The 25,641-nt window shown below is 38.1% G+C and overlaps 1 protein-coding gene and 1 long non-coding RNA gene across 2 annotated transcripts; one reads left to right on the top strand and one right to left on the bottom strand.

The window, feature by feature from the left end:
- Positions 1 to 2,063: 2,063 nt before the first annotated feature.
- LOC307187014 lies at positions 2,064 to 9,238 on the top strand. Its single transcript, XR_013828527.1, has 3 exons — positions 2,064 to 2,194; positions 5,948 to 6,002; positions 8,468 to 9,238. It is a non-coding gene; the product is annotated as an uncharacterized lncRNA (long non-coding RNA).
- An 8,302-nt stretch (positions 9,239 to 17,540) lies between these two features.
- Positions 17,541 to 19,409, bottom strand: ARL14 (ARF like GTPase 14). The gene has a single exon (XM_079923015.1). The coding sequence runs from the start codon at positions 18,381 to 18,383 to the stop codon at positions 17,805 to 17,807; it is 579 nt and encodes a 192-aa protein (XP_079779141.1). The 5' UTR covers positions 18,384 to 19,409; the 3' UTR covers positions 17,541 to 17,804.
- Between the last annotated feature and the right edge of the window lie 6,232 nt (positions 19,410 to 25,641).

Here is a 25,641-nt window from a genome sequence, read left to right as displayed (position 1 = left end):
TCCTTTTCACCTATTCACATTGTCAGTCCACTCATATTGAAAGCCAAAACTCAGATGTCACCTCTATCAGGTTTTATTTGGAATCCTCCAGCATCCTACATAGAGCCTGCCCAAAGATAAGTGCAAAAAAATGTCTAATTAATAAGTGAGTTTTTTCAAAGTTTCATTCCAAGTATCTTAGGTTGAATTATTAAACCAAAGTTCCTTTACTAGATTGCAATTGATCTAGGCATTTAAAAAAAAAAACCGCTAGCATCCTTGAAAAAAACATCTTTGATAATAATCCTTTGGACATCAAGCACAGAAAGTATTTTTTTATGCCATTTTTCTTTGATCCAAAGTATTTTTCACCCTACATAACCAGATATATTTTATAACTATCTGATGAAACACTTGTTTTAAATAATGAGATTTGTTACGACAATTAACTACTTGAATGATAAAGCCCCAACTAGGGGATGAATAACATGCTCAACTCATTAAGTGTTCTACTAGCTGAGAATACAGCAGTAAACAGTATAGGTAAGGGCTCTTCTCACTGAATTTACATACTTTCATTTTAATTGGGGGTGGGGAGATGGACAGTAAACAAATGAGTATGTCATGTATCAAAGTGCTTAAACAGATGACCGAGTGGCCACTTTAGAACAGAGGGTCTGGGAAGGCTTCTCTGTGCAGGCAATTCTCAAACTGAAATCTGAAGATTTTTTAAAAGGCAACAATGCAAAATTTAGGGGAAAGAGTATTCCAACCAGAGGGCCCTGCAGCACAGCAGGGAGACAGAAAGTGGTAGATGAGGTAGGTGAAGAGGCACGTGTAGATCATGCAGTTCTTTGCAAGCAAGCATAGGGAGTGTGGATTTAAATCTCCAAGCAAAGGAGAAGCCACTGGTAGATTGTAAGAAGGGGAGCAATATAATCTAGATTATACTTTTTGTCATTTTTTGTTTGTTTGTTTGTTTTAAATGATCCCTTTAGAAGTATGGAGAATGGATTGCAGAGGGGGTGAGGCCCACTGGAAGGCAGCAGTGCGGTCCACAGATGATTTCGGCTCAGAGTAAAATGGTGTTTGTGAAAATGGAGAGGTGAAAAACTCCAGTTTTGTAAATGAGTCAAAAGAACTTGCTGATCCATTGGATGGAGAAGTACAGGAAGGAGAGCTGTACATTCACTTCAGAATATAGACTATTTATGTTCCTTAGGATTCTTTGTAACCTCTTGCATGTTCCTCAGTAAGGAGTTAAACTCTTTTGACACGTTTTCATTTTATATTTGTATATTTGTATGCAAATATATTTGTGGGCTTTCACCGTTTAAAAATAACTAATCTTTTTTTTTTTTTTTTTTGTGGTACGCGGGCCTCTCACTGTTGTGGCCTCTCCCGTTGCGGAGCACAGGCTCCGGACGCGCAGGCTCAGCGGCCATGGCTCACGGGCCCAGCCGCTCCGCGGCACGTGGGATCCTCTCGGACCGTGGCACGAACCCGTGTCCCCTTTATTGGCAGGCGGACTCCCAACCACTGCACCACCAGGGAAGCCCCAAATAACTAATCTTTAACAGATGAAATGAGTTGAAGAGTGAATGGGAAATGAGAAGAGGAAACACTTGTATATAACTCCTTAAAGAAGTTTGGATTAAAGGTCTTGTTCTCTCCAGAGAGGCAGCACCTAACGTTGCTCTGAGGAACTACCCAATCACTACCGCGTGCCGACTCAGTGCAATCGTCAGACAAGATGCCCCTTGGTCCAGATATGTCCCTTCCAGGAGGCCAAAGCCATCGATTACTACAAACTGCTGTCACACTTACTCCAGACGAACACCACCGCCTGCTCCTCTTGCAAACTGCCTTTGGAGATCTTCGGAGGCAAGAACCCCCGCGGGGAGCCAGAAGCGCCAGCGGAGGCGGAGAACAGTGTGACGTCAGTGCGTCGCGCGGGCCAGGGGCGGGGTCTAGCTTTTCCTCGGCTCCCGGGCGGCTCCAGGTCGGGGGTGGAAAGGTGCCGTGACGCCATCTCACTGCGCGGGCCAAAGGCCGGGCTTAGTCCCCGCCCCACGTTTGGTTCGTGGTACCCTCCAGGTCTGAGGCGGGCGGCCGGGCGCTGTGTTCATTGTGTGAGCGCGGTGTTTTTGGTTGCTTTGGCCTTTTTGCTACTCTCCGGTCCTTCCGCCAGCCTCGAGCCCTCACCACTCTCGGTGTAAGTAGTATTTTAAAATTGAAGAACCAAAGGCACGGAGAGGTGAAGTAACTTGCACAGGATAACACAGCAGATTTGGATTCTAGATAGTCTAATAATTCTCTTCACTATAAAAGGAACATAATCGTAGCTTACTCGTGGAATGTTTTGAGAGGATGCGTGTAAAGCTCCTTACATGCTCTTTACCTATGGTGGGTCTATCCATCCACTCCAGAGCAGGGACCGATTTTGCTTTCTAGCTGGCGCCGCACCGCCTCGATACAAAGGACAGAGTATCCTGAGCGAAGGGCCTGAAGCCAAGATTGCCGATCTTACCCAGCAAAGGGTGAGGTCAACGTGTAGGCGTGTCTCAGCTGCACTCTACCAATTACACACGTAGGCACAAATACAAATGTGCACCTTCTCATCTCTCTCTCTCTTTTTAAATTGACATTACCCTTCCTACACTAATCCAGACTGAAAATCTCTAGTCATACTTGCTCTTTCATACGCTGCACATTTGATTACTCACTGACTCCTGTCTCCTGTTCCTTCCCTGCTCTCTATTTCTACTAGGTAAGACTTCATCAGATGATCTCTTACTCTTTCGAACTGATTCATCTGTTCAATTAGTAAATATTAATCATGAATAAAAATCATCACCAAACACTGCCTATTTTACCCCTCCTCAGCTCATAGTGGGATTATACTTCCTGGTCCTGGTCCATGAGGTGTAAGTGGATGTGACCCCTGTCACTCTCAGACACAGCATTTAATTGCTGTTTCGAGGTGCTCCAGAACTCTTTTCCCTCTTGCCCAGAAGCAGGCAACGTTTGAAGTGGTGGTAGCTTCATCAGCCTGCATCCCTGAATGGTTAAGATGAGCGGAGGCCCACGTTGACCCATGAGGAGCATGTAGCATGGGAAAGAGATAAACTTCTTTTGTTTTAAGGCACTGAAACTTTTGGTGCTATTGGTCACCACAGCATAACTTAGCCTGTCTTGATTGATACAAGTGCCTATGGGAGTGAGAAAAAACAAATTTGGTCTCTGTTCTAGTGGAGCTTATACCAGAGGTATCTCTATAAAATATAAATCTGACCCTCTTCCCTGCTTTAAAACTTTTATTTAAAAATATCTTCCCATTGCTTGAAGGATAAAGTCCAAACTCTTAGCCTGGCATTCTAGGCCCTTTACCACTAGGCCCCAAATTGCACTTCCATTACACTTTTCCATCTATTTTATGGTCCAGCCAAACTATACTACTGGCTGTTTACTGCCTTGATCCATATGCTTTCAAACCCCTGCCTGAACCTTCACCCATGCCATACCTTCAAACTGGGATGCTCTCCACCCATGTTTGCATATCCTGGTTTACTCCCCTGTGCTCACTAAATACCTCATGCCACCCCCTACTAACCCTTTTAGAACCCTCATAACAACCTTAATTACATGTTTCAGTGATTGTCTTCCTTCAGAGCTGTAAACCCCTTAAGAAGTCCATCTTATTCAGCGTTGGGTCAGGCATATATAAGGACTTACAGATTTGTTAAATGAATTAATGGCTTGTTGGATCCCTCAAGGTTCACTAGAAATGCTGTCAGTTCCATGTATTAGTTTCCTATTTCTGCTGTAACAAATTACCACGTAATTAATGGCTGAAAAAACATAAATTTATTACCTTACAGTTCTGTAGGCAGGTCTGTATTCCTTTGCAGAGGCTCTAAAGGAGAATCTGTTTCCTTGCTTTATCTAGGCACTAGAAGCTGCCCACATTCCTTGCATTGTAGTCCCCTTATTTTATCTTCAAAGCCAGCAATGTTGCATCTATGAGCATTCTTCCATAGTCACATCCTCTAACTGTGAACTCAGTGGGGAAAGTTCCTCTGATTGTAAGGATCCTTGTCATTAGATTAGGCTCACCTGGATAATCTTGGATGATCTCCCCATCTCAGCATACTTAATTTAATCATGTTTTCCTTCTTGACATGTAAAGTAACACATTCACAGTTCCTGGGACTAGCACAAGGGTATCTGTGGGGGGGCCATTCTGCCTATCACATTGCAGAGTCTTTCCTTGCTTCTCTCTCTCACTTGACATTTACCCTTCAACATCAGCCAAATGAACTCTTCCCTAAGGAGCATCAGGAGTCTCCTTGAAGTAGGGTAACCAAATATGGGCCAAACTTAGACACTTTCAAGAGTGAAAGGGAGTACCATAAACAGGTCAGCAGGTGTACACTGGTCTGACCAGATATGGCAGAATGAAATGGATGTGTGACCTGCAGAGGCCCTACCCCGAATTGCAGCAACTTAATTATAGACTTCTACACTCCAACCTGGTCTCTTAAAAATCAAGTAGATGTTGGGAGGTTTTACTTTCCTCAGAAGATTTATGCTTTAGACTGGAGATGGGACACTATCTGGCTCAGCAGGCTAAACAGAATCTTTTTTCTTTACAGTTTTAATAATACATAAATAATATATAAACAACATAATATTTATATTAGGGACACGAGACTTTATGATGTATATTGCATATATGTACATCAAATGTATATGCAAGTATATATCAAACTCACAATTTGACGTTTGTCTTTTGATTTTGTTACTGATGAAACCTCTTTTAATGGGTAGTTCCAATACACCTTGTAGCCACATGACAAAAGATGAAAAGAATTCAAGGTCAGGAAGCTGAGGATTGTACTTGTAAATGGTGATTTTCAGCTTTGGGGAGAAAGGAAAAAAACATGCTAAAGTAGGGATCCCATAGCTTTTCCTAAACCTTTATCTGATCAAGGTTTTCCATTTCAAAGTCTCTTAATCCTAGATCACAGATAAAGCCAGAAGATATTTCAGGAAATCATCTTGTGATCTTATTATACAAATAAGTTGAGTGTTGTACTCAAGGTTAGTTATTACTCTGCAGTTGTGTGGCTTTCCAATTCTATCATGTCCTTGACATTTTTCTCTGTAAGAGAGCCTCCCCCCAACCCCACACCTTTTCTTTCCTTTTCAACTTCTTATATTTTTATTATATACCACTATGGACTTAAGAGTTTTTATTTTTATTTATTCAATGTGTTGTCATCTGTATTCTTTTTTGATGTCCAGATTGTCTCAGATTGGCCAGTGGGAGTCCCTTTAAGCCACCACTTTTGACCTATCTCCATCAGCCTTTGAGTTCTTTCTTACTTCCTGGCATAAGATATTTCAGGCTCACTTGTACTTTACGTGCCCCAGATCTGAACTGCCATTTCTCCGAGAAGCTCTGGTTCCTTTCAGTGAGGTATCATATTTAGAAACCAAGATCTGAGTTCTAGGTGCACTAGTTGCTACTGGGGTGTCATTGCCTCTTAACCTTTTTAGTTTCCCTTTGGAATGTCCACTTTTTTTTTTTTTTTTTTTTTATTGCGGTACGCGAGCCTCTCACAGTTGTGGCCTCTCCCCTTGCGGAGCACAGGCTCCGGACGCGCAGGCTCAGCGGCCATGGCTCACGGGCCCAGCCGCTCCGCGGCATGTAGGATCTTCCCGGACCGGGGCACGAACCCATGTCCCCTGCATCCGCAGGTGGACTCTCAACCACTGCGCCACCAGGGAAGACCCTGCATGTCCACTTTTGCATTCTTTTGTTCAGCTGAGTAATATTTCACTCTGGGAATATACCTTTTTCTTTTTTAACCAGTCTCCAATGGAAGAACGTTCAGGTTATTTCCAGTATTTTGCTATTACAAATAATGCCACAATCAATAACCTTCTACATATGTTGTTTTAGATCTGTGATTGTCTTCAGGGAAAGATTTCTACAAGTGAGATTGCTAGAGTAAACGGTAAGTGCACCCAACTGGATGGGATTAACTGTTTTGATCAATTGTCTGCCATATTTAAAAGGAAATGTCTAATTTGAAAGATTTAACATAAGGAGTTTAATAAAAAGTTTCAAAAGTGCAAATGTAGCTTTGTTGTATAATGCAGGATTCTCTACAGAAGTCATATTTCTTTTTCCAACAGCACTGGAAGAGATTATTCATTTTCCCACAGTTTCAACCAACAGAATTACAGAATATGATTTCAAACTTTTAGATTTTTACAAACATGATAGGTGAGGAGTGGTATCTAAATGTACTGTTAATTTGCATTTCTCTAATAGTGAAGGTGGAGATTTTTTTTCATTTGTTTAAGGATGATTTGAATATTATTGATTGTTAACAGTGTGTGTATCTTTTGTACATTTTTCTACAGAGTTTTGGTTCTTTTTCTCTTGATAAGTATTCTTTTAGGAACATAAGATATTTATGTATGATATATATTGCAAATATTAACACCCAGTTCGATAATTGTATTTTGACTTTGTTTATGATGTTTGCCACAACATTCATTTTTATGTAGTCAAATTTATCAATATTCTCTTTTATTATGTCTGGATTTTGAGTCATAGTTAGCAAAAACTAGTACAAATTTTGGCATTAATTTTTTCCTGTCATAGGTGATTTGAAATTTACAAGTTTAACTACTCAAACTACTCATGTTGATTCTTCAACACATAAGGCTGTAGTCATCAGTCATCTAATAGCTAAAAGTTTTTACATCTCTTTTATTCCTTATTTTTAAAGAATCCATTTAGAATAACCTGATTTTGACCTTTTAGAAAGCAATTTGACAGTATGTATTGAGGCATAAGACTTTGCAACCTTGAAATACTATCCTAGGGGAAAAAAATCCTAAGCCCAGAACCTAATACAGTGCCTGGTATTTATTAAGTATTCAGGCAATAGTTGCAGAATCGGGGAATAAATATGAGGGAGGGGAAATACACGCATGAAGATGTTTGTTGCTGAATTATTTACATGAAAAATTGGCTGCAACCTAAAAAACCAATAGTGGAGAAATGATTAAATAAGCTATGGTTTACCTACTTCATTGAAAATGATGTAACACTGAAATGGTGTTTCTGAAAGATATATAATAATATGGTAAAGCTATATAGTATATGGATATGATGATAGATGAAAAAACAAATTACCAAATTATCAAAAAAGATCTATTGAATATATATACACACATTGAAGAAAAATAAAGACTGGAAGAAAATGTAGCAAAATGCTAACAGAGAGTTGTATTTTCCTATTTTCCAAACTTTCTTTTTCTGATGAAAAACTAAAAATGTTTAAATATTCATTGTCTGCTCTCTAGCTGTTCTTAGACTCTGAGTGCAGCAATGGAGAGATCATTTGAAAATGTGAAGTAGGGCTTAGAAGAGAATTATACAGAGGTACACTACAGAATTCTCTCCAAACAACTGGCAGTAGGAGCTTGATTATATACAAAAGACCACTGTAAATGCTTTCACAATTTTAGGTGGCTGTGTGGCTTTGAGTCTCAGATCTCTTAAGTGAGGATAATAATGGTATCCCGTATAGTTAATGTAAGGATGAAATGAGATAATACATATAAATGCTTAGAACAGAAACTGGGCGACAGAGTGTGTGAACTAATGTTAGCTGTTTTGGTTTTTGGTTTCTGGGTTTTTTTCTTAAATTATAAAAACTTGGTTACAATGCCCCCATGTGTCTGTACATTGCAATATTTCTGGTCATTAAAAGGATTTCTTATTACTTTAGATCAATGCATTTGAAATGACAGTTCTAGGGCCATGCATTATCCACTCATGTTTTATATAGACTCTGAAGATTAAACAGCTCTTTTGAAAATAATGTTTTATCCCCTGAATATAAAAGTAACACACACTCACTATATAAAATTTGGAAAGTACTAAGAACTATAAGGAATTATAGCCATCTATAATGTAACCACCCAAACATTTTGGTGTTTTTATATTTTCTATGTAAATATATATACATATATATTTATGTATGTGTGTATGTGTGTGTGTGTATATATATATATATATTTGCTTTATTTTTACAAATTCAGGGTAGTGTATGTTTTTACACAGGAATAAATTTTAGCATAAATGTAAAATGTATATTTTACTTTAAAACAAGAACAGAAATGTAACTATGTAGATAATGGAGGTTGTCCCATGGTAAACAGAGGATTGCATCTTGTTGTCACCAGTCTCTCATGTTTCCCATTAAGAGTAGGTACATTGAACTAGAGTGGAAAGATGCCTTAAAAAAATGCTTTAAAGTGAAAGAAAATCCAACCTGATTTAGAAGTACAATGCCACTTATGTATAACTTGAGGAGGGAATTATGAGAATCAGTTTGTTGTACTAAGGAGGCTTTCCTCTTCCTCTTTTCAAAAATTTATTATTTATTTATTATTTTTTTAGCTGCACTGCACAGCATATGGGATCTTAGTTCCCTGACCAGGGATCAAACCTGCATTCTCTGCGTTGGAAGTGTGGAGTCTTAACCGCTGGACTACCAGGGAAGTCCCTCCTCTTCTTTAATATAATAATTAGTTGGTAGCAAATCTCTATTTTAAAATTATTTCTTATCTGTATATAAAATGTGGCATTTTGTATAGGAAATAGGAAAAAATAAGAATGTAATTATATGTATTTGATTAGTTTTGCAATGAGAATACAAAAGAAGGGTAAATCAGAAACTAATGAAAATAGTTACAGGTTAGGGATAGGTGGGAAAGGCTAGGATGTGAGCCAGACTTCTCTGAATATACCTTTTCATACAGTCTTCACTTCTGAGGCATGTAAATATTCTATGAATTTAAAAATTAAAATTAATATTAACTCAAAAGATAAAGAAGAGTCAAACCTTAAAATTGAATACAAATAGCAAAAATCAACCAAAATCAATATCATATTTATAACACAGGCACAGAAAAAATTAATTAAAGTAACTTTTGAACACCGCACTGAATAAAAACAGAAAGAACTAAAAAGAAGTCTTGAACTTTCCCGAGTGGGTTTATCAGAGATGGCAGTTTGGTATAGTGATTCTGGAAGTATTTTGTTGTGTTGTAGCATAAGGCAAATGAGTAACTGTACTGATGCTTTTTAGAACCAGAGTTCTTTGTAGGAGAAGAGGGATACAAATAAAAATGGGGAAGATAAGGAAAAATCCTATGGTTTTGATTCAATCTGGAGGTATCAATATTATTTTTAAATATATATATAAATATATAGGTATTTCCTTGCTTTTAAAGATATATATAGTATGTTATGTGTGTGTGTGTATGTATATATATATATATATATATATATATATATATATATTTCCTTGCTTTTTCTGTTGAATGGGCCTATAAGCAGTGACACCCCAGTAACAGTGAGCACAGCTAGCACCATTATTCAGTTTCTAAATACCATCCCCCAGTGAAAGGCACCAGGACTCCTGGGAGAAATGGTTAATTCCAGGTCTGAGGCAGCTGTGTAGGGAAAGTACAGGATGACTCAATGTCCTCCCAAACAAGGAATTACTCAAAGACAAATGGGGACATGTCAACAGAATACAGAAGCTGGCTTAAAAGAGCTTCTCCTGGGCAAATTTGGGACAGTTTGAGCATTAAAAAGAATTGGGACAGAAATGGATCATAACAGTGTCAGTAACAACACAAATTCCAGGAATTTAATTTCATACACCTCCACCCCACCCACCCCAGATATTCTGACAAATAGGTCTGGGGTCGGGTTTGAGAATTTTACATTTCTTTTTTTTTTTTTTACATCTTTATTGGAATATAATTGCTTTACAATGGTGTGTTAGTTTCTGCTTTATAACAAAGTGAATCATTTATACATATACATATGTTCCCATATCTCTTCCCTCTTGAGTCTCCCTCCCTTCCACCCTCCCTATCCCACCGCTCCAGGTGGTCACAAAGCACTGAGCTGATCTCCCTGTGCTATGCGGCTGCTTCCTACTAGCTATCTATTTTACGTTTGGTAAAAGTGTATATATGTCCATGCCTCTCTCTTGCTTTGTCACAGCTCACCCTTCCCCCTCCCCATATCCTCAAGTCCATTCTCTAGTAGGTCTGTGTCTTTATTCCTGTCTTACCCCTAGGTTCTTCATGAGATTTTTTTTTTCTTAGATTCCATATATATGTGTTAGCATACGGTATTTGTCTTTTTCTTTCTGACTTACTTCACTCTGTATGACAGACTCTAGGTCTATCCACCTCATTACAAATAGCTCAATTTCATTTCGTTTTATGGTTGAGTAATATTCCATTGTATATATGTGCCACATCTTCTTTATCCATTCATCCGATGATGGGCACTTAAGTTGTTTCCATCTCCTGGCTATTGTAAATAGAGCTGCAATGAACATTTTGGTACATGACTCTTTTTGAATTATGGTTTTCTCAGGGTATATGCCCAGTAGTGGGATTGCTGGGTCATATGGTAGTTCTATTTGTAGTTTTTTAAGGAACCTCCATACTGTTCTCCATAGTGGCTGTACCAATTCACTTTCCCACCAGCAGTGCAAGAGTGTTCCCTTTTCTCCACACCCTCTCCAGCATTTATTGTTTCTAGATTTTTTGATGATGGCCATTCTGACTGGTATGAGATGATATCTCATTGTAGTTTTGATTTGCATTTCTCTAATGATTAATGATGTTGAGCATTCTTTCATATGTTTGTTGGCAGTCTGTATATCTTTGGAGAAATGTCTATTTAGGTCTTCTGCTCATTTTTGGATTGGGTTGTTTGTTTTTATTGTTATTGAGCTGCATGAGCTGCTTGTAAATTTTGGAGATTAATCCTTTGTCAGTTGCTTCATTTGCAAACATTTTCTCCCATTCTGAGGGTTGTCTTTTGGTCTTCTTTATGGTTTCCTTTGCTGTGCAAAAGCTTTGAAGTTTCATTAGGTCCCATTTGTTTATTTTTGTTTTTATTTCCGTTTCTCTAGGAGGTGGGTCAAAAAGGATCTTGCTGTGATTTATGTCATAGAGTGTTCTGCCTATGTTTTCCTCTAAGAGTTTGATAGTTTCTGGCCTTACATTTAGGTCTTTAATCCATTTTGAGCTTATTTTTGTGTATGGTGTTAGGGAGTTTTCTAATCTCATACTTTTACATGTACCTGTCCAGTTTTCCCAGCACCACTTATTGAAGAGGCTGTCCTTTCTCCACTGTACATACCTGCCTCCTTTATCAAAGATAAGGTGACCATATGTGCGTGGGTTTATCTCTGAGAATTTACATTTCTAAGCAGCTTGCAGGTGAGGTTGCTGCTGCTGATCTATGGACCTCGGTTTGAGTAGCACTGGATTATAAAAGTTTGAATTCAAAACGTATCTATGAGTCTAGGGCTTCCCTGGTGGCGCAGTGGTTAAGAATCCCCTTCCCAGTGCAGGGGACATGGGTTCGAGCGCTGGTCCGGGAAGATCCCACATGCCGCGGAGCAACTAAGGCCATGCACCACGACTACTGAGCCTGCGCTCTAGAGCCCGCGCTCCGCAACAAGAGAAGGCACCGCAATGAGAAGCCCGCGCCACAACGAAGAGTAGCGCCTGCTCGTGGCAACTAGAGAAAAGCCCGCGCACAGTAATGATCCAATGCAGCCAAAAGTAAATAAACTAAATAAATAAATTTATAAAGAAAAAAGTATCTGTGTGGATTAAAATGCAATCTACTGTTTAAAAAGTATCTCTGAGTCTATAATGAGAGCGAAAGGGGAGGTGGAGATTGATTGCTTGCTTATGGAGAAGAGGGTTTAAAAAAAAAGTAAGCTATTTTTTACAAATGAATGCCAGCTCATAAATGTACAAGAAAAACAGGTTTAGCAAATCACCATTTTGCAGTTCCCAGTGTAATAACTGACTCAGGAAAGGATCATCAATGTATGATAAAACCATTAAGAGAAAGGCTTTGGGGGAACAGAATGTTCATATGGTCTCAAAATATCATACTTACCATATCAAATTACTTATTTAGAATGGAGGGGAAAGTTATACTTTTACCATGGGGAAATCTAGTGGGCATTATCATAAAGGAAGTGATCAAATGGAGCGTCATCAATAATGGGACAGTGTGACCCTATGTGCCTCCTAATGGATTTAGTGGGAACTGTAACAACACCTAAGGAATATTCTTGCCAAAAATGTTTAACTTGAATTTAATCATGAAGAAACAATCAGACAAATCCAGACTGTGGGACAGTCTTTAAACTATCTGGACTGGACTCTTCAAAAATTTCTAGGTCATGGAAAAATAGGAAAAGATAGGGGAAATACACTAAATTGAAAGTGATGACCAAATGCAATAGATCAGAGAAATTTAATGGTAAAAACTGTTAAATTTAAATTGTTAAATTCATTGTATGATAATACATGAGGTTTTTAAAAACAATCTTGGAAATTGGAGGACTAGGTTCAGTAAGTGCTTAATCAGTTCCCCATTTCTTTAAAATAGTGTTGATAATATTTGTTATGCTTCCCCATAAGATTTCATGAGAACAAAATGAGATAATGTTTGTGAAAATACTACCCATATGGTTATCATCCAATAATCAACTTTTATATTTGTGTGGTATTTTCAAGGTAAAATGTGCTAATCTAATCTACTGATAGTTAACACTATGCTAAAAATCTGGTGGACACTATATCCCATAATACGTTAAAGTACTATTTAGTCCTGCCAAAGGAGAGGTCTCTCTGGCGTCTGTCTTTCTGCTTCTCAGTCTCTGTCTGTCTGTCTCTCTCTGTGGAGACAGAGCTCCTGCAAACAAGAGCAGGCCCGCCTGTAAGCAGGGCTTACAGAAGCCTGACAGATGATGTTTCCTGGGTTGTTCCTCCCCATACTCAACACACTGATGCCTCTGCAGATTGTCCCTTGGTGCCACCTACGAGGGACAAGCACTTCAGGACACTCCATCTGAAATTCCCAGTCTTCCTTGGTTTGGCAGAACCCAATTTGTTCATCATCAGAACATAACAATGTTCAGCTTTTTAAAATGAAAAATTAATTTTAACATGTATCAGTCACTGCTGCCACTTTGTTTATTTGCCATTCTTTATTCTTAGGCCCTGCAGGCATTTTTTTTCGCCTGGGAATACTTAGAAAATCAGATAGAAATATTTAACTGATATTTACCTTTCAGTCTCTAACCAAGGAACATTTCAGAAGTGTGATTTTGGTTGCTACAGATCCATGGCAGCATACTACATTGATAAATGTTTTGTCGTGCTACGCATAGATAACAGAGAATAAAATGTATGACAGTAATAAATATCAAGGCATGCATATTCACAGCTTCTTTCCTCTCACCTGCTAAGGAATATTTTGGTGTTGTCCATGTAACCTTTTTCCCTTCCTTTAAGTCTGGCCTTAATTAGGTAGAGCAGAATGAAGAGTGTACTCTGTGTGTGTGTGTGTGTGTGTGTGTGTGTGTGTGTGTGTGTGTGTGTGTGTTGGAGTGTGTAGAGAAGCATGTTGGGAGAGCAGAAAGGAAATGCCTAAGAAAGGAAAGATTGGTAAAATTTACATTGAAAAGAAAGCAAATGACTGAGGAAAGATAGATTAGATCCCAGGGAAGAAATGGGATAAAGCATGAGAGTATTTAAGTTTCTTGGAGAATATTAGTAGAGATTTTAAGGAACAGCTGCTTATGGGGGAGAGACGTTGAAATGACAGATAGGAAAAAGCTACTTTATAAGTTTTGCTCTACATTAAGGACGTATCTGCTCACCACACACACCCAGTTTTCTGAAGTAAAGATTTTAATTGCTTTTCATTATTTTTCGGGACTGTTTTCTGTGAATTTTACATTATGCTAAGACTGGGCCACAAAGGGCTTGACTTAATTCAGACTACCAAAATAGTCAGGAACACCAGGATACATTTTCTATTCTGACATTTTCTATAGACATAAGCTAGTGACCCCTAATTTTAAGATTATTAAGAAGGTTGTTTTTTACTCCCCCCGCCAGTTTTACTGAGAAATAATTGGCATACAACACTGTGTAAATTTAAGGCACACAGCATGATAGCTTGATTTACATATATTGTGTGAAATGATTACCACGATGGCTCAGCTAACATCATCTCATATAGATACAATAGACAGAAAAGGAAGAAGAAAAGGAAAAAGAAATATTCTGTGATACAAACTTTTAGGACCCTCTTAACATTTGTACCTCTTGACTACCTTACCGCAAATCCCCCTCCCCTCATTCTCTGCCTTTGGTAACCACAAGTCTGATCTCTTTTTTATGCATTTAGTTTTTGTTTTTTGCTTTTCTAGGTTTCACATATGAGATCATACAGTATTTATCTTTTCTCTGTCTGATTTACTTCACTTAATGTAATGCCTTCAAGGTCCTAGGAAGGTTTTTTTAAAATCAAATAGGGAAAATGTTAAGGGACGATGCATTTTTTTAAAAAGATGCACATTTGCAGTTTTAATAATCTCGTGAAATTTAGGAAAAACTCTACTATGAAGCATTTAACATTGCCACTCCCCTGAGATCTTCCTGAAATCAGAAACTCTTTTTGCCACAGTCTTTCAGCATGTTTCTTATATCTGTTACTGCACTTAATTCATTCTGCCTAGTTTGTTTTTCAAAGAAATTTTTTACTATAAAAGCAGTATATGTTGGCCTAAGTTTATTCTTTTCCCCCCAGCTTTATTGAAGTATAATTAACAAATAAAATTGTAATATATTTTCTATTATGTATATAATAATATATTAAAGTACACAGCGTGATGATTTGATAATATACACTGTGAAAATATTCCCACAATCAAGTTAATTAACACATTCTCCGTCACCTCACATAGTTACTGGTTTTTTTTTTGGTGGTGATAGAACGTTTAAGGTTTACTCTCTTGGCAAATTTCAAGTATATAATACAATATTATTAACTATAGTCACCATGATGTACATTAGATTCTCAGAACTTATTCATCGTATAATTGAAAGTTTGTACCCTATTACCAACCTCCCCCATCACACCACCACTACCACCACCCCCTTGGCAACCACCAATCTACTTTCTGTTTCTATGAGTTTGGCTTTTTTAGATTCCACATATAAGTAAGATCATACAGTACTTGTCTTTCTCTGTCTGACTTGTTTCACTTAGCATAATGCCAAACTCCAGGTTCATCCATGTTATCACAGATGTCAGGATTTCTTTCTTTTCGTGGCTGAATAATATTCCACTGTGTATATATACCACATTTTCTCTATCCATTCATTCATCAGTGGACACTTATGTTGTTTCCATGTCTTGGCTATTGTAAATAATGTTGTAATGAACATGGGAGTGCAGATATCTCTTCAAGGTAGTGATTTCATTTCCTTTGGAGCTACACCTAGAAGTGGGATTGCAGGACCATATGGTAGTTCTATTTTTAATTTAGCCTGGATTTATTTTTTTTTAATTTTTTAAAATTTATTTTTATTGAAGTATAGCTGTTTTACAATGTTGTGTTAGTTTCAGGTGTACAGCAAAGTGATTCAGTTATACATACATATATTTTTTTTGTTTTTTTGACTTTTTTTAATACAGCACGTTCTTATTAATATCTATTTTATTCATATTAGTGTATATATGTCAATCCCAATCTCCCAATTCATCTCACCACCACCACCCCATATCTTCTTGGTTTTAGATTCTTTTCCCTTTTAGGTTATTACAAAATATTGAGTATAGTTCCCTGTGCTATACAGTAGGTCCCTGTTGGTTATCTGTTTTATATATAATAGTGTATGTATGTTAATCCCAAACTCCTAATTTATCCCTCCCCTGCCCCCTTTCCCTTTTGGTAACCGTGTGTTTTCTATGTCTGTGGGTCTATTTCTGTTTTGTGTATAAGTTCACTTGTATCATTTTTTTTCTTTTAGATTCCACATATAAGTGATATCATATGATATTTGACTCTGTCTGACTTACTTCACTTAGTATGATCACCTCCAGGTCCATCCACGTTGCTGCAAATGGCATTATTTTATTCTTTTTTATGGCTGAGTAACATTTAGCTTGAATTTATTCTTAATTGCGCTCATTGAAGACAGAGGCCATACCTTATTTATAAAACAATATCATGGCAATTAACAGCACAGGCCTTGAAGTCAGACACCTGAGTTTGAATCTTAGCTCTGCTACTCCTCACTTAAAATACCAAATAGTTTTCTGCGGTTGTTACTGTTGTTTAACTTTGTTTAGTCTCAGTACTCTCATCTATAAAATTGAGATAATTATAGCTATTTCTCTCAGGGAAGTTGTGAACATTAAATGAAAAGATGTATGAAAGCGTTTAAAAGAATTCCTGGCACACACGGTATTCAACCAATGGTAACTATAATTAACTATATGCCTACTTTATTATTTGAATCCCTACCATGTAGCACAGAAGGATTTGTTGCTGAACAACAAATCATGGCTAAGGTGAGAGAAGAAAACCACGGAAGAATCCAGGGGCTGGCAACCTTGCTTTACTATACCTTTATTTTTCTCTGTGACCTTAATATTTGGAGTCCCAGGGTGTGTAGTGGGGTTTTGGGGCCTGCTTCTAGCCCAGATGAGCCTTATTGGACGTGGGCTAGGAGGAAAGAGTGTCTTCTGTTAGTACCAGGGCCTCCCTGGGTGTTCTGAGCCTCTCGGGAATTGCAATTCAATCTCCAGTTCCTTCTCCCCTCCTTGCCTCACCCCACAGTGTCTCTGGAGAGTCTCCTGGTGATGGGAACTTCACTGACTAACCTGCATCTTCAGTGGGGTCCCCAGGAGTTGGGGACTCTCTTAAACACCACTCCTGCACAAAGCACTTCTTATTTCTCCAGGTCAGAAAGAGTTTCTCCTGTTGTAGCTCTTGGTACTTATTCCCCTGTTCTAGCTACTGGCTTTGTGTTGTTTCCCCTGTGAATTGCTAGGTGTCTGAGAGCAAAGTCTGGCTCTGGTTCCTGTTTGATCAGTACAGTGAGCTGTACGTATGTTCCCAAGTAATAACTGTTATATTGAATTTTACTGAAGCCGGTCTTGGGATTGCAGCATCCAGCTGAGCGATAAGCCCAGACCTTGCCCTAAAGTCTAAGCTGCTACCCTGACCCCAGAGCTTTAAGATACAAACTTCTCCCTATAGGAGAACACAGCCTCTGGGCAATTAACAGCCTAGAGTTCATTATTTGACCCATTGTAAGAAGTTCCTAGCAATAGATTTCAAAAAGCTAGCAGGAATGCAGAAAAAAACAAAAACAAAAACCCTTTATTTAGGTGATAGGGATTTACAAAATATTAACATCAAACATTTTCCTCTTCATAATTTAAAGTTCGATTTTTTACACCACCCAGCTATTACACAGGAGCATGGTGGAAATTCAATACCTGTAACAGCTGGAAACAGTCTGAAAGAATTCTGACTCTATTAGCAGAAGAATTCTGACTCTATTACTTAAACTTTTTCCAGTAATATAAAAATAATAAGGCAAGAATTTATTTGGTCTCAAATATGATTATTCTGAATCATCCAACATGCACGAAATTGTAAAATTTTCATTCTCAATTATCATTACTACATAGTTTGCTCAAGTGCCTGGCCCCAGATAATATTTTCTAGATATTATTCTGAGTTGTTTAATGGAATTTAGGTGAAATAACATTTCAGGAAAAGTTTACCAACTCAGCAACTTGCTTTTCTCACTTGGCCTGGAGAAAAAATTACCCTTTCAACTTCATCAGCATCTCTTTCCCCACTTGGACCTCAGTTTTGCTTGAAGAATGCTAATATGTCTCCTCTTGATTTCATGTGGCTTTTCACAAATCCAGTTAACTTCCGGAACCCCTCCATCAGCCCGTCCCCGGTGACAGCACAGCAGGGCTGCACGTACCAGTTCCCGTCACTGCAGAGTTGCTTCACTTTGAACATTCTGGTGATGTCCTTGGCACTCAGAGCACCAGGCACGTCTTGTTTGTTGGCTAACAGGATAACAGGCACATTTTTAATGTGCTCATTCTTCAAAATCTGCTCAAATTCTCGCCTGGAGTCTTCCAGTCGCTGTGTATCTGTACTGTCTACAACATATACCAAGCCATCGGTGTTCTCACAGTAGAGGCCCCACACAGTTCTCATTTTTTCCTGTCCTCCAACATCCCAGACCGTAAGTGGAACACCCTTTTCCAACTCAATCATCTCCACGTTGAAACCTACTGTTGGGCTGGTCACAATATCCTTAGCAAGCTTTAATTTGTAAAGGAGAGTAGACTTCCCAGCAGCGTCAAGTCCCAGAAGAAGAATTCGGGCTTGCTTGGCTTTGGGGTTTTTAGAATTCAATAGACCCATTTTAGGCTTTTTTTTTTTTTTTCTTTGAAGACCTTTTCTTTTCGCTGGAGCCAGTGTTTCCTCTCCAGGTCTTGCATGAAAATGTTAAGAGGAAAGAAGAGAGCAAATGCTTCATGTTATAGTCTAAGAATAGGAACTTGCGTGCATTTATGTTGTAGATTATCAACTTGATTATGGGCAAACAGTGTTTCATTTGCAGTCCCAACCAATCCTGAGGTATCTGTGATGTGAGTAACCAGCCAGTGTCATAGAAGCTCAAAGGGGAAATTCTTTGTGAGTGAGTAGGACTTAGGAGGGGCCTGCCTGTGTGACACTGCAGCTTGTTCTCTTCCAGATGTTGGAAGTCTAGGGTAATCAAAGGTTTGGATATGCAGGGGAACATGGTTTGGTAGCGGGATAAAAACTTAACTTTACAAGTGGTTTGTAGAAATTCTCTAGTTATTTGACTATTTATCTTATCCCAGTTGTAAATAAGTAACCAGACTTCTGAAGCCATGAAGAGAGAGTTTACCTCACACTGCCCTGAGCAGTATCTTTAGTACTTTCCAGATTACTCAGTAGGAAACTTTAAACCATCCAAAGTTATCTGAACCTTACTTCCATAATCATATAGAGAATCACTTCTTTAATCTTCTAGATAGAAAGTTTACACTATTCACAAGACCAAATTTACAGGAGGGGGAAGTTTGTAACACAAACACTTTTAAAAGTAAGCAGTCTGATTAAAGGTGGCGAATGAATATATTTATCTCCTCTCCTCAAGACTCCACCAAAATGATGGTAAAGGAATAAAAAGAACATATAAACTCATATCTAGAGCAGGAGAGTCCATCAGAGGGTGAGAGATTTCAACAAAATTCTGGAACGTGGAATATAGATAGAAGATGAATGGTAACTAATGCAGCAGGATAAAGCTGAGGCTTGGAGTACTGATACACAGGATACAGAGGGAAGAGGCAAAATGAGCAACTAAAAACAGGGTTAACTGAAAGTCTGAATAAGGAACAGAAAACACACACACACACACACAGACACCTCTGCTGGGTGACAATTCAGAGTGAGATGTTACACCCTGGGCCAAAAAAAAATCTTTTCTAAAGAAATTGTATGATGTCAGAGAAGAAACCTTCATGTTTTGACAGTTGGGAGTTTCCACCTCATAATGCCTAATTCAACATTTAATTAACCTATAGCCAACCTGGCAGTTGGCAAACCTCACCCATGTACATGGAGTTCCCAGTCAGCTTTCAGTGTACAGAGGTTTTCATACTTAGTACATAACATGCCTCTAATATAATGAAAGACCAAGATAAAAATAAGAAGGTTTAAAGAAAGCTTTAACAGAGGTAATGCAGGGAACAGAAGAAAATGTTCAATAAGTTCTAATTAATATTTCCATAGAGATTTGCAAAGATATTGCATCCATAAAACAAGAAATGGATGCTATTTAAAAAGCCACTCAAAAAACAAAAACAGAACTCTTGAAAGTTAAAAACATGGTTTCCAAAATTTAAAAAGATCAATAATAGGTTAGAAGAAAATCCAGACATTTCAAAGTCTGACTTATAGGACTTTATTCCAGAAAGAACAGAAAATATGCAAAGAGGAAATTATCAAAGAAACAATATAAGACTATTTTTCAAAGCTAAAGAATAAACTCTCCAGACTGAAAGGCTTCCCTCAATGCTTAGCAAGTTGATTTTAATTTTTTTTAAACTTAAAAAAAAAAAATATATATATATATATATATATTTTAATTTGGCTGTGCCGGGTCTTAGCCGCGGCACACGGGATCCTCGTTGGGGCATGCAGGATCTTTAGTTGCGGCTTGCGAACTCTTAGTTGCAGCATGTGGGATCTAGTTCCCTGACCGGGGATTGAACCCCGGCCCCCTGCATTGGGAGCACAGACTCCCAGCCACTGGACCACCAGGGAAGTCCCAGCAAGTTGATTTTTAAAAGAGCTGTATAAGGCATAAAGGAATAAAGGCATAAAGGCATAAAATATACATGTTTTATTTTTATTAAAACTAAAATTTTATTTTTTAAATTAAGTAGACTATTCTGGGTGTAGAAAGTACACTTATGAAGAAATTATGTAAACCTTTAAAAAACTATTAAATTCTTAACCAACTCCCTGTATCTCAGAAACCAGAGATAGCATTTTCATTCATTTATTCATCCATCCATTTATTCAGCAAATGTATATATTGATTGCCTACTGTGTGAACTACCATGTGCTAGATTCCAGGGAGGACACAAAGATAAACTAGACCTTCCCTTAGGTGGCTTTCATTGGGGAGAAGTTTAAAGATATGTGAATAAAAATAATAATACAAAGTTTTAAAAAATATAAATGCTATAAGAAGAAAAAAGCTAACATATTCTAGAAATTCAAAGATTACTTCAGGATGGAGGGCATCAGGGAGATCACCTTAGAGAAGGTTCAACCTCAAACCAGGCCTTCTAGAGATAGGGTAGGGGAAGGGTATTTATTAAAGAGATGGTCTGTGTGAGCAGAGTCTCAGAAATGGGAAAACATAGAATGTATATGGAAAAACAACAGGATACAAGTATGCACATGTAGTGGGTTTGTTTTTTACTATAAACACGTTTAACTATCATGAGAAAACCATCAGACAAATCTTGATTGTAGGACATGCTACAAGACAACAGACCTGAACTCTAAAATATGTCCATGCCATGAAAGACAGAAGAAAAAAAAGGAACAGAAGAAGAATGATCTAAATTAAGATATATTTAAGATACGTGATTGGATCCTTTGTTCAAAAAAATTGATTATTACTATAATTGGGGACATTTGATGATGATTATTCATATATTATTATATATATGAACTATATATTAGATGATATTATTTATCAATGCTAAATTTCTTTTTTTTTTAATTTTTAAAAATTTATTTTGGCTGCATTGGGTCTTCGTTGCTGTGTGCAGGCTTCCTCTAGTTGCAGCAAGTGGGGGCTACTCTTCTTTGCGGTGCGTGGGCTTCTCATTGCAGTGTCTTCTCTTGTTGTGGAGCACAGGCTCTAGGCGCATGGGCTTCAGTAGTTGCAGCACATGGGCTCAGTAGTTGCGGCATGCCAGCCCTAGAACAGGTGGGCTTCAGTAGTTGTGGCGCTCGGGCTCAGTAGTTGTGGCACACAGGCTTAGTTGCTGTACGGCTTGTGGGATCTTCCCAGACCAGGGATCGAACCCATGTCCCCTGCATTGGAAGGCAGATTCTTAACCACTGCGTCACCAGGGAAGTCCAATGCTAAATTTCTTGAGTGCAGTGATGATATTGTAGTTATGTAAGAGGATGTCCTTGCTCTAAAGAGATATATGTTAAAGTACTTAGGGGTGATATCAGCAAGTTAATTTTAATTGGTTCAGTGTGCGCGCGCGCGCGCGCGCGCGCACACACACACACACACACACACACACACACACACACACATCAGAAATATGGCAAAGGTCAGCAATTGGTAGTTTATGTGAGGGGTTTTGGGTGTTCACTGTACTAAACTCTCCTGTAGGTTTGAAAATGTTCAAAATAACATGTAGAAAAAAAGAATATAATTGAAATAAGCTAATCAAACTAGGCTGCAGTCTGCAGTCTGCAGTAATGTAGAGAATAATTCAGCTTACACATGTGGTAAGACCATATTTCCCAAGATGAATTTAGGGACTGTGCACTACCACGTGGGCTCTTCTCCATCCATCTCTGGACTTTCAATAAATTGAATTTTAAAAGAAAAGGTTTAACATTTATTTCATTTTAAACTTGATACAGTCTTTATGAGATCCACTATCCATACTGGGGTAATACTTTAATTTGTTTTGTCTATAATGAGGGTAATCATACATATATATGCCTTCACTCTGTTTCCCATTTGATCAATTATACGTTGTTTTCAGGATAGTCAACCAGATGAGGGGTTAAATTCTGGATGAATATTATATCCAAATGAAAATATGACTCTCTCTTCTGTAAAAGGGAGTAATTTCTTTCTCAATGTTAATTTTCCTGAAAAATTCTACAAATGTTTCAACATCCTGTCCTGCTGTCTTACAACATTTATGGATTCATTTGTCCTGGCCAAACCTGAGGGAAGGAAGGTGTTTGTTTTCTGTGAATCATTCCGAGATTATGCAAATAAAGGCAGGATTGTGAGAGAGTTACTGGCAAGCTCTGTGGTATCATAGGAAATTTGTTTTAAAATGCAGGAATGAAAGAAACATTTTTTTTAAACTTCTTACCTTGGAGATGGGAGGTAAAAAGCCCTTACTTAGAAACTCAACCATGTACTGACGAAATAAAGGTATAGAAACTCATCTCTTGGAAGGAAGTGGCAACTTATTCAATTAACTTTATTTTTTATAACTAAAGAAGAAAGAATGGGGAGGTCATTGTGTGACTTGCTTAGTTTATGCAGACTTGGAACATGCCTGTTTTTCCTATAATAACTTTTTGTTTGGTCTTTTTGAAAATGAACTTTTGGAAAATGGAAGTATAACATACATAGAGAAAAATGCAAAAATCATAAATGTACAGCTCAGTGAGTCACAAATTGAAAACATCCACGTATATACCAGTGAAACCAGGCTTAATTTTTAATTTTCCATTTTTGTTGCAAGTAAAAATTCTAGACCTCAAGCATTTCTACCCTCAGTTGTCAGAAATATACTGTGTTCTCGAACATGTAATGAGAACAACAGGTACTCATTATCCTAGTTGAGATTCTTTGGTGCTGTGAAAAATGATATTCCAATCCACGAAGCTTTTCCAAGTGCCGTTTTTTTCCCAGGGCAGAACCAGAACTTTCATGCACATCACCAAATGTGGAGCATATGGGTAGACCACTGGATCTGAGTTCAGATCTAGCCTCTGGCACTTACTAAGTGCTGAGTGGTGACAAAACCAGGGATGTTGTGATAGCTTATTATATTACATATAATAAATGTGAAAACACATATCACAGAACCTGGCACATGATTGATGTGAATTTTCTTCCTCTCCTCTCACAAGTTTTGTATGTTAGCTAACATTTAAAAATACCTGCAATTCTTACTTATCATGATAATCATTTCATGACATATGTAAGTCAAACCATTATGCTGCACACCTTAAACTTGTACAGTACTGTATGTCAGTTATGTATCAATAAAACTGGGAGAAAAAAATTACCTGCAACTCTTGGTTCTGGAGAACCTAGGGGCAGGACAGGAATAAAGACGCAGACGTGGAGAATGGACTTGAGGACACGGGGAGGGGGAAGGGTAAGCTGGGACGAAATGAAAGAGTGACATTGACATATATACACTACCAAATGTAAAATAGATAGCTAGTGGGAAGCAGCCACATAGCACAGGGAGATCAGCTCAGTGCTTTGTGACCACCTACAGGGGTGGGATAGGAAGGGTGGGAGGGAGATGCAAGAGGGAGGGGATATGGGGATATACATATATGTATATGTATAGCTGATTCGCTTTGTTATAAAGCAGAAACTAACACACCATTTTAAAGCAATTAATTATACTCCAATAAAGATGTTAAGAAAAAAAAAACCCTGCAACTCTTAGCCTTTTCCAGACAAGGAACAATTTGGTGATTACCATCAGAGTACTGTATTCCCTTGGCAGAATAAAGCACTGTGTGCTGAACCCCTTCTCCAGCACCCCAACGTTGTTATCCCCCTTCTCCCAAATAAGATTAAAATGAACAAGGATACAATACAATACAATTAAAATGAACAGAAGAACCGTCTGAGGGCTGTGTCTGGAACTTGGAAGGGGCATTCACTCATTTGCCTTGGTGAAGACAGGCATTTATATAAGGACAGATGACGCAGATACCTTTGGCCCCAGCTACATGTGAAGCTCTCAGTATCCTCTGTCTGCGCAGCCAGTGGCAAGGGGACCCCAAAGAACTGGGCCATGCAACCTGACCACCATGAACTGAACTGGTTCCTTTTCATGACAGTGATCCAAATCATAGGTTTGCATAGGTATGCAAATTCTTTTTAAAATTATTTTAAGGTCTCCATTCTTTACAGCCTCTCATTTCTCTTCTAACTCACAATAAACCTGTGATTATTCATTCAATATTTATTGGGTACACATGAAATGGCAAGCACTATTTGCTGTGAACAGAATAACAGATTCACCCTTTAAGAAGTAACTGAGGGTTGAACCATTTAAAAATATATATATTTAAAAAATACTCTACATTACAATCTTGCTATTTAAAAAAGTATTTTATTATAAAAACAATATTAAGAAAATTTTAAATCATCTGAAACATTTAAAAATGTAATGTGACTAGGAATTTACTTTTGTCTGTTTTCTTTCTGTCTTTGTTTATGTACATATATAATTTTGATACGCTTTATTCATCAAGCTTGTATTGAGCACATACTATATCTGGATTTAATGCAAGACACTGGTGATATGTATGCAATCAAAACAGTCTCCATTTTCAAGGAAGTAGTAGTCTAATGAGGGAGACAGATACATGGCATGCATATTGTTATAAATAAGGTAACAGAACCTTAAGGAAGCACAGAAGTCATCAAAAAGGAGGGTGAAATAACACATTGTATCCAGGGAACTGGAAGCAGTTCCATAAGTGGAGTTGAGAAGTGTGAGGACAGCAGAGTAAGAGGAGGGGAGGCTGCAGGTCAGTGTCCAGCAGCATGGCTCGTGCCTGGGGTGCCCACATCATTTATCATCCTGGACCGTTTTGAAAGTGGAGGGGGTGCCAGTAATGAATATACCAGAAAACACGTGTAAACAGGACAGTCCTGGAATAACTAGGCTATATGGTCACCCTAATATAGGTCACATGAGACTTGCCCGGCCTCATGCGAGGACACTTGAGCCAGTTTCAGGATGAAGGATCAGAGTGCCAGGTCTGCATAGCTACTTCTCAGATACTTCCACTGTCACTCGCTGACATTCTCCTTTCCAGTTTTTCTAGAGAATAAACTAAGAAATCAAAGTTGTACACTGGAGAAAGCTGAATCATAAGCTGTCAGTGAGGGAAACCAAAATGGGAAACCTACTTCATGTAGCAGAATCAGTCCTCAAAGACTCAGAAATAGACAGTATCAAGCCAGAAACTAGGGTAAAGAAAGATAATTAAAAAGCTGAGACCTTGTCATTAGAGTTGACAGGTAAAATACAGGACACCTAGATAAGTGTGAATTTCAAGTGAACAATGAATAACTTTTTAGTATGAGTATGTTCCAAATACT

Source organism: Stenella coeruleoalba (genome assembly GCF_951394435.1).
Source record: "Stenella coeruleoalba genome assembly, chromosome: 5".
NCBI classification, from domain to species: Eukaryota; Metazoa; Chordata; class Mammalia; order Artiodactyla; family Delphinidae; genus Stenella; species Stenella coeruleoalba.
Note: the sequence above shows the minus strand (reverse complement) of the source record. Positions and strands in the feature narration are given on the sequence as shown.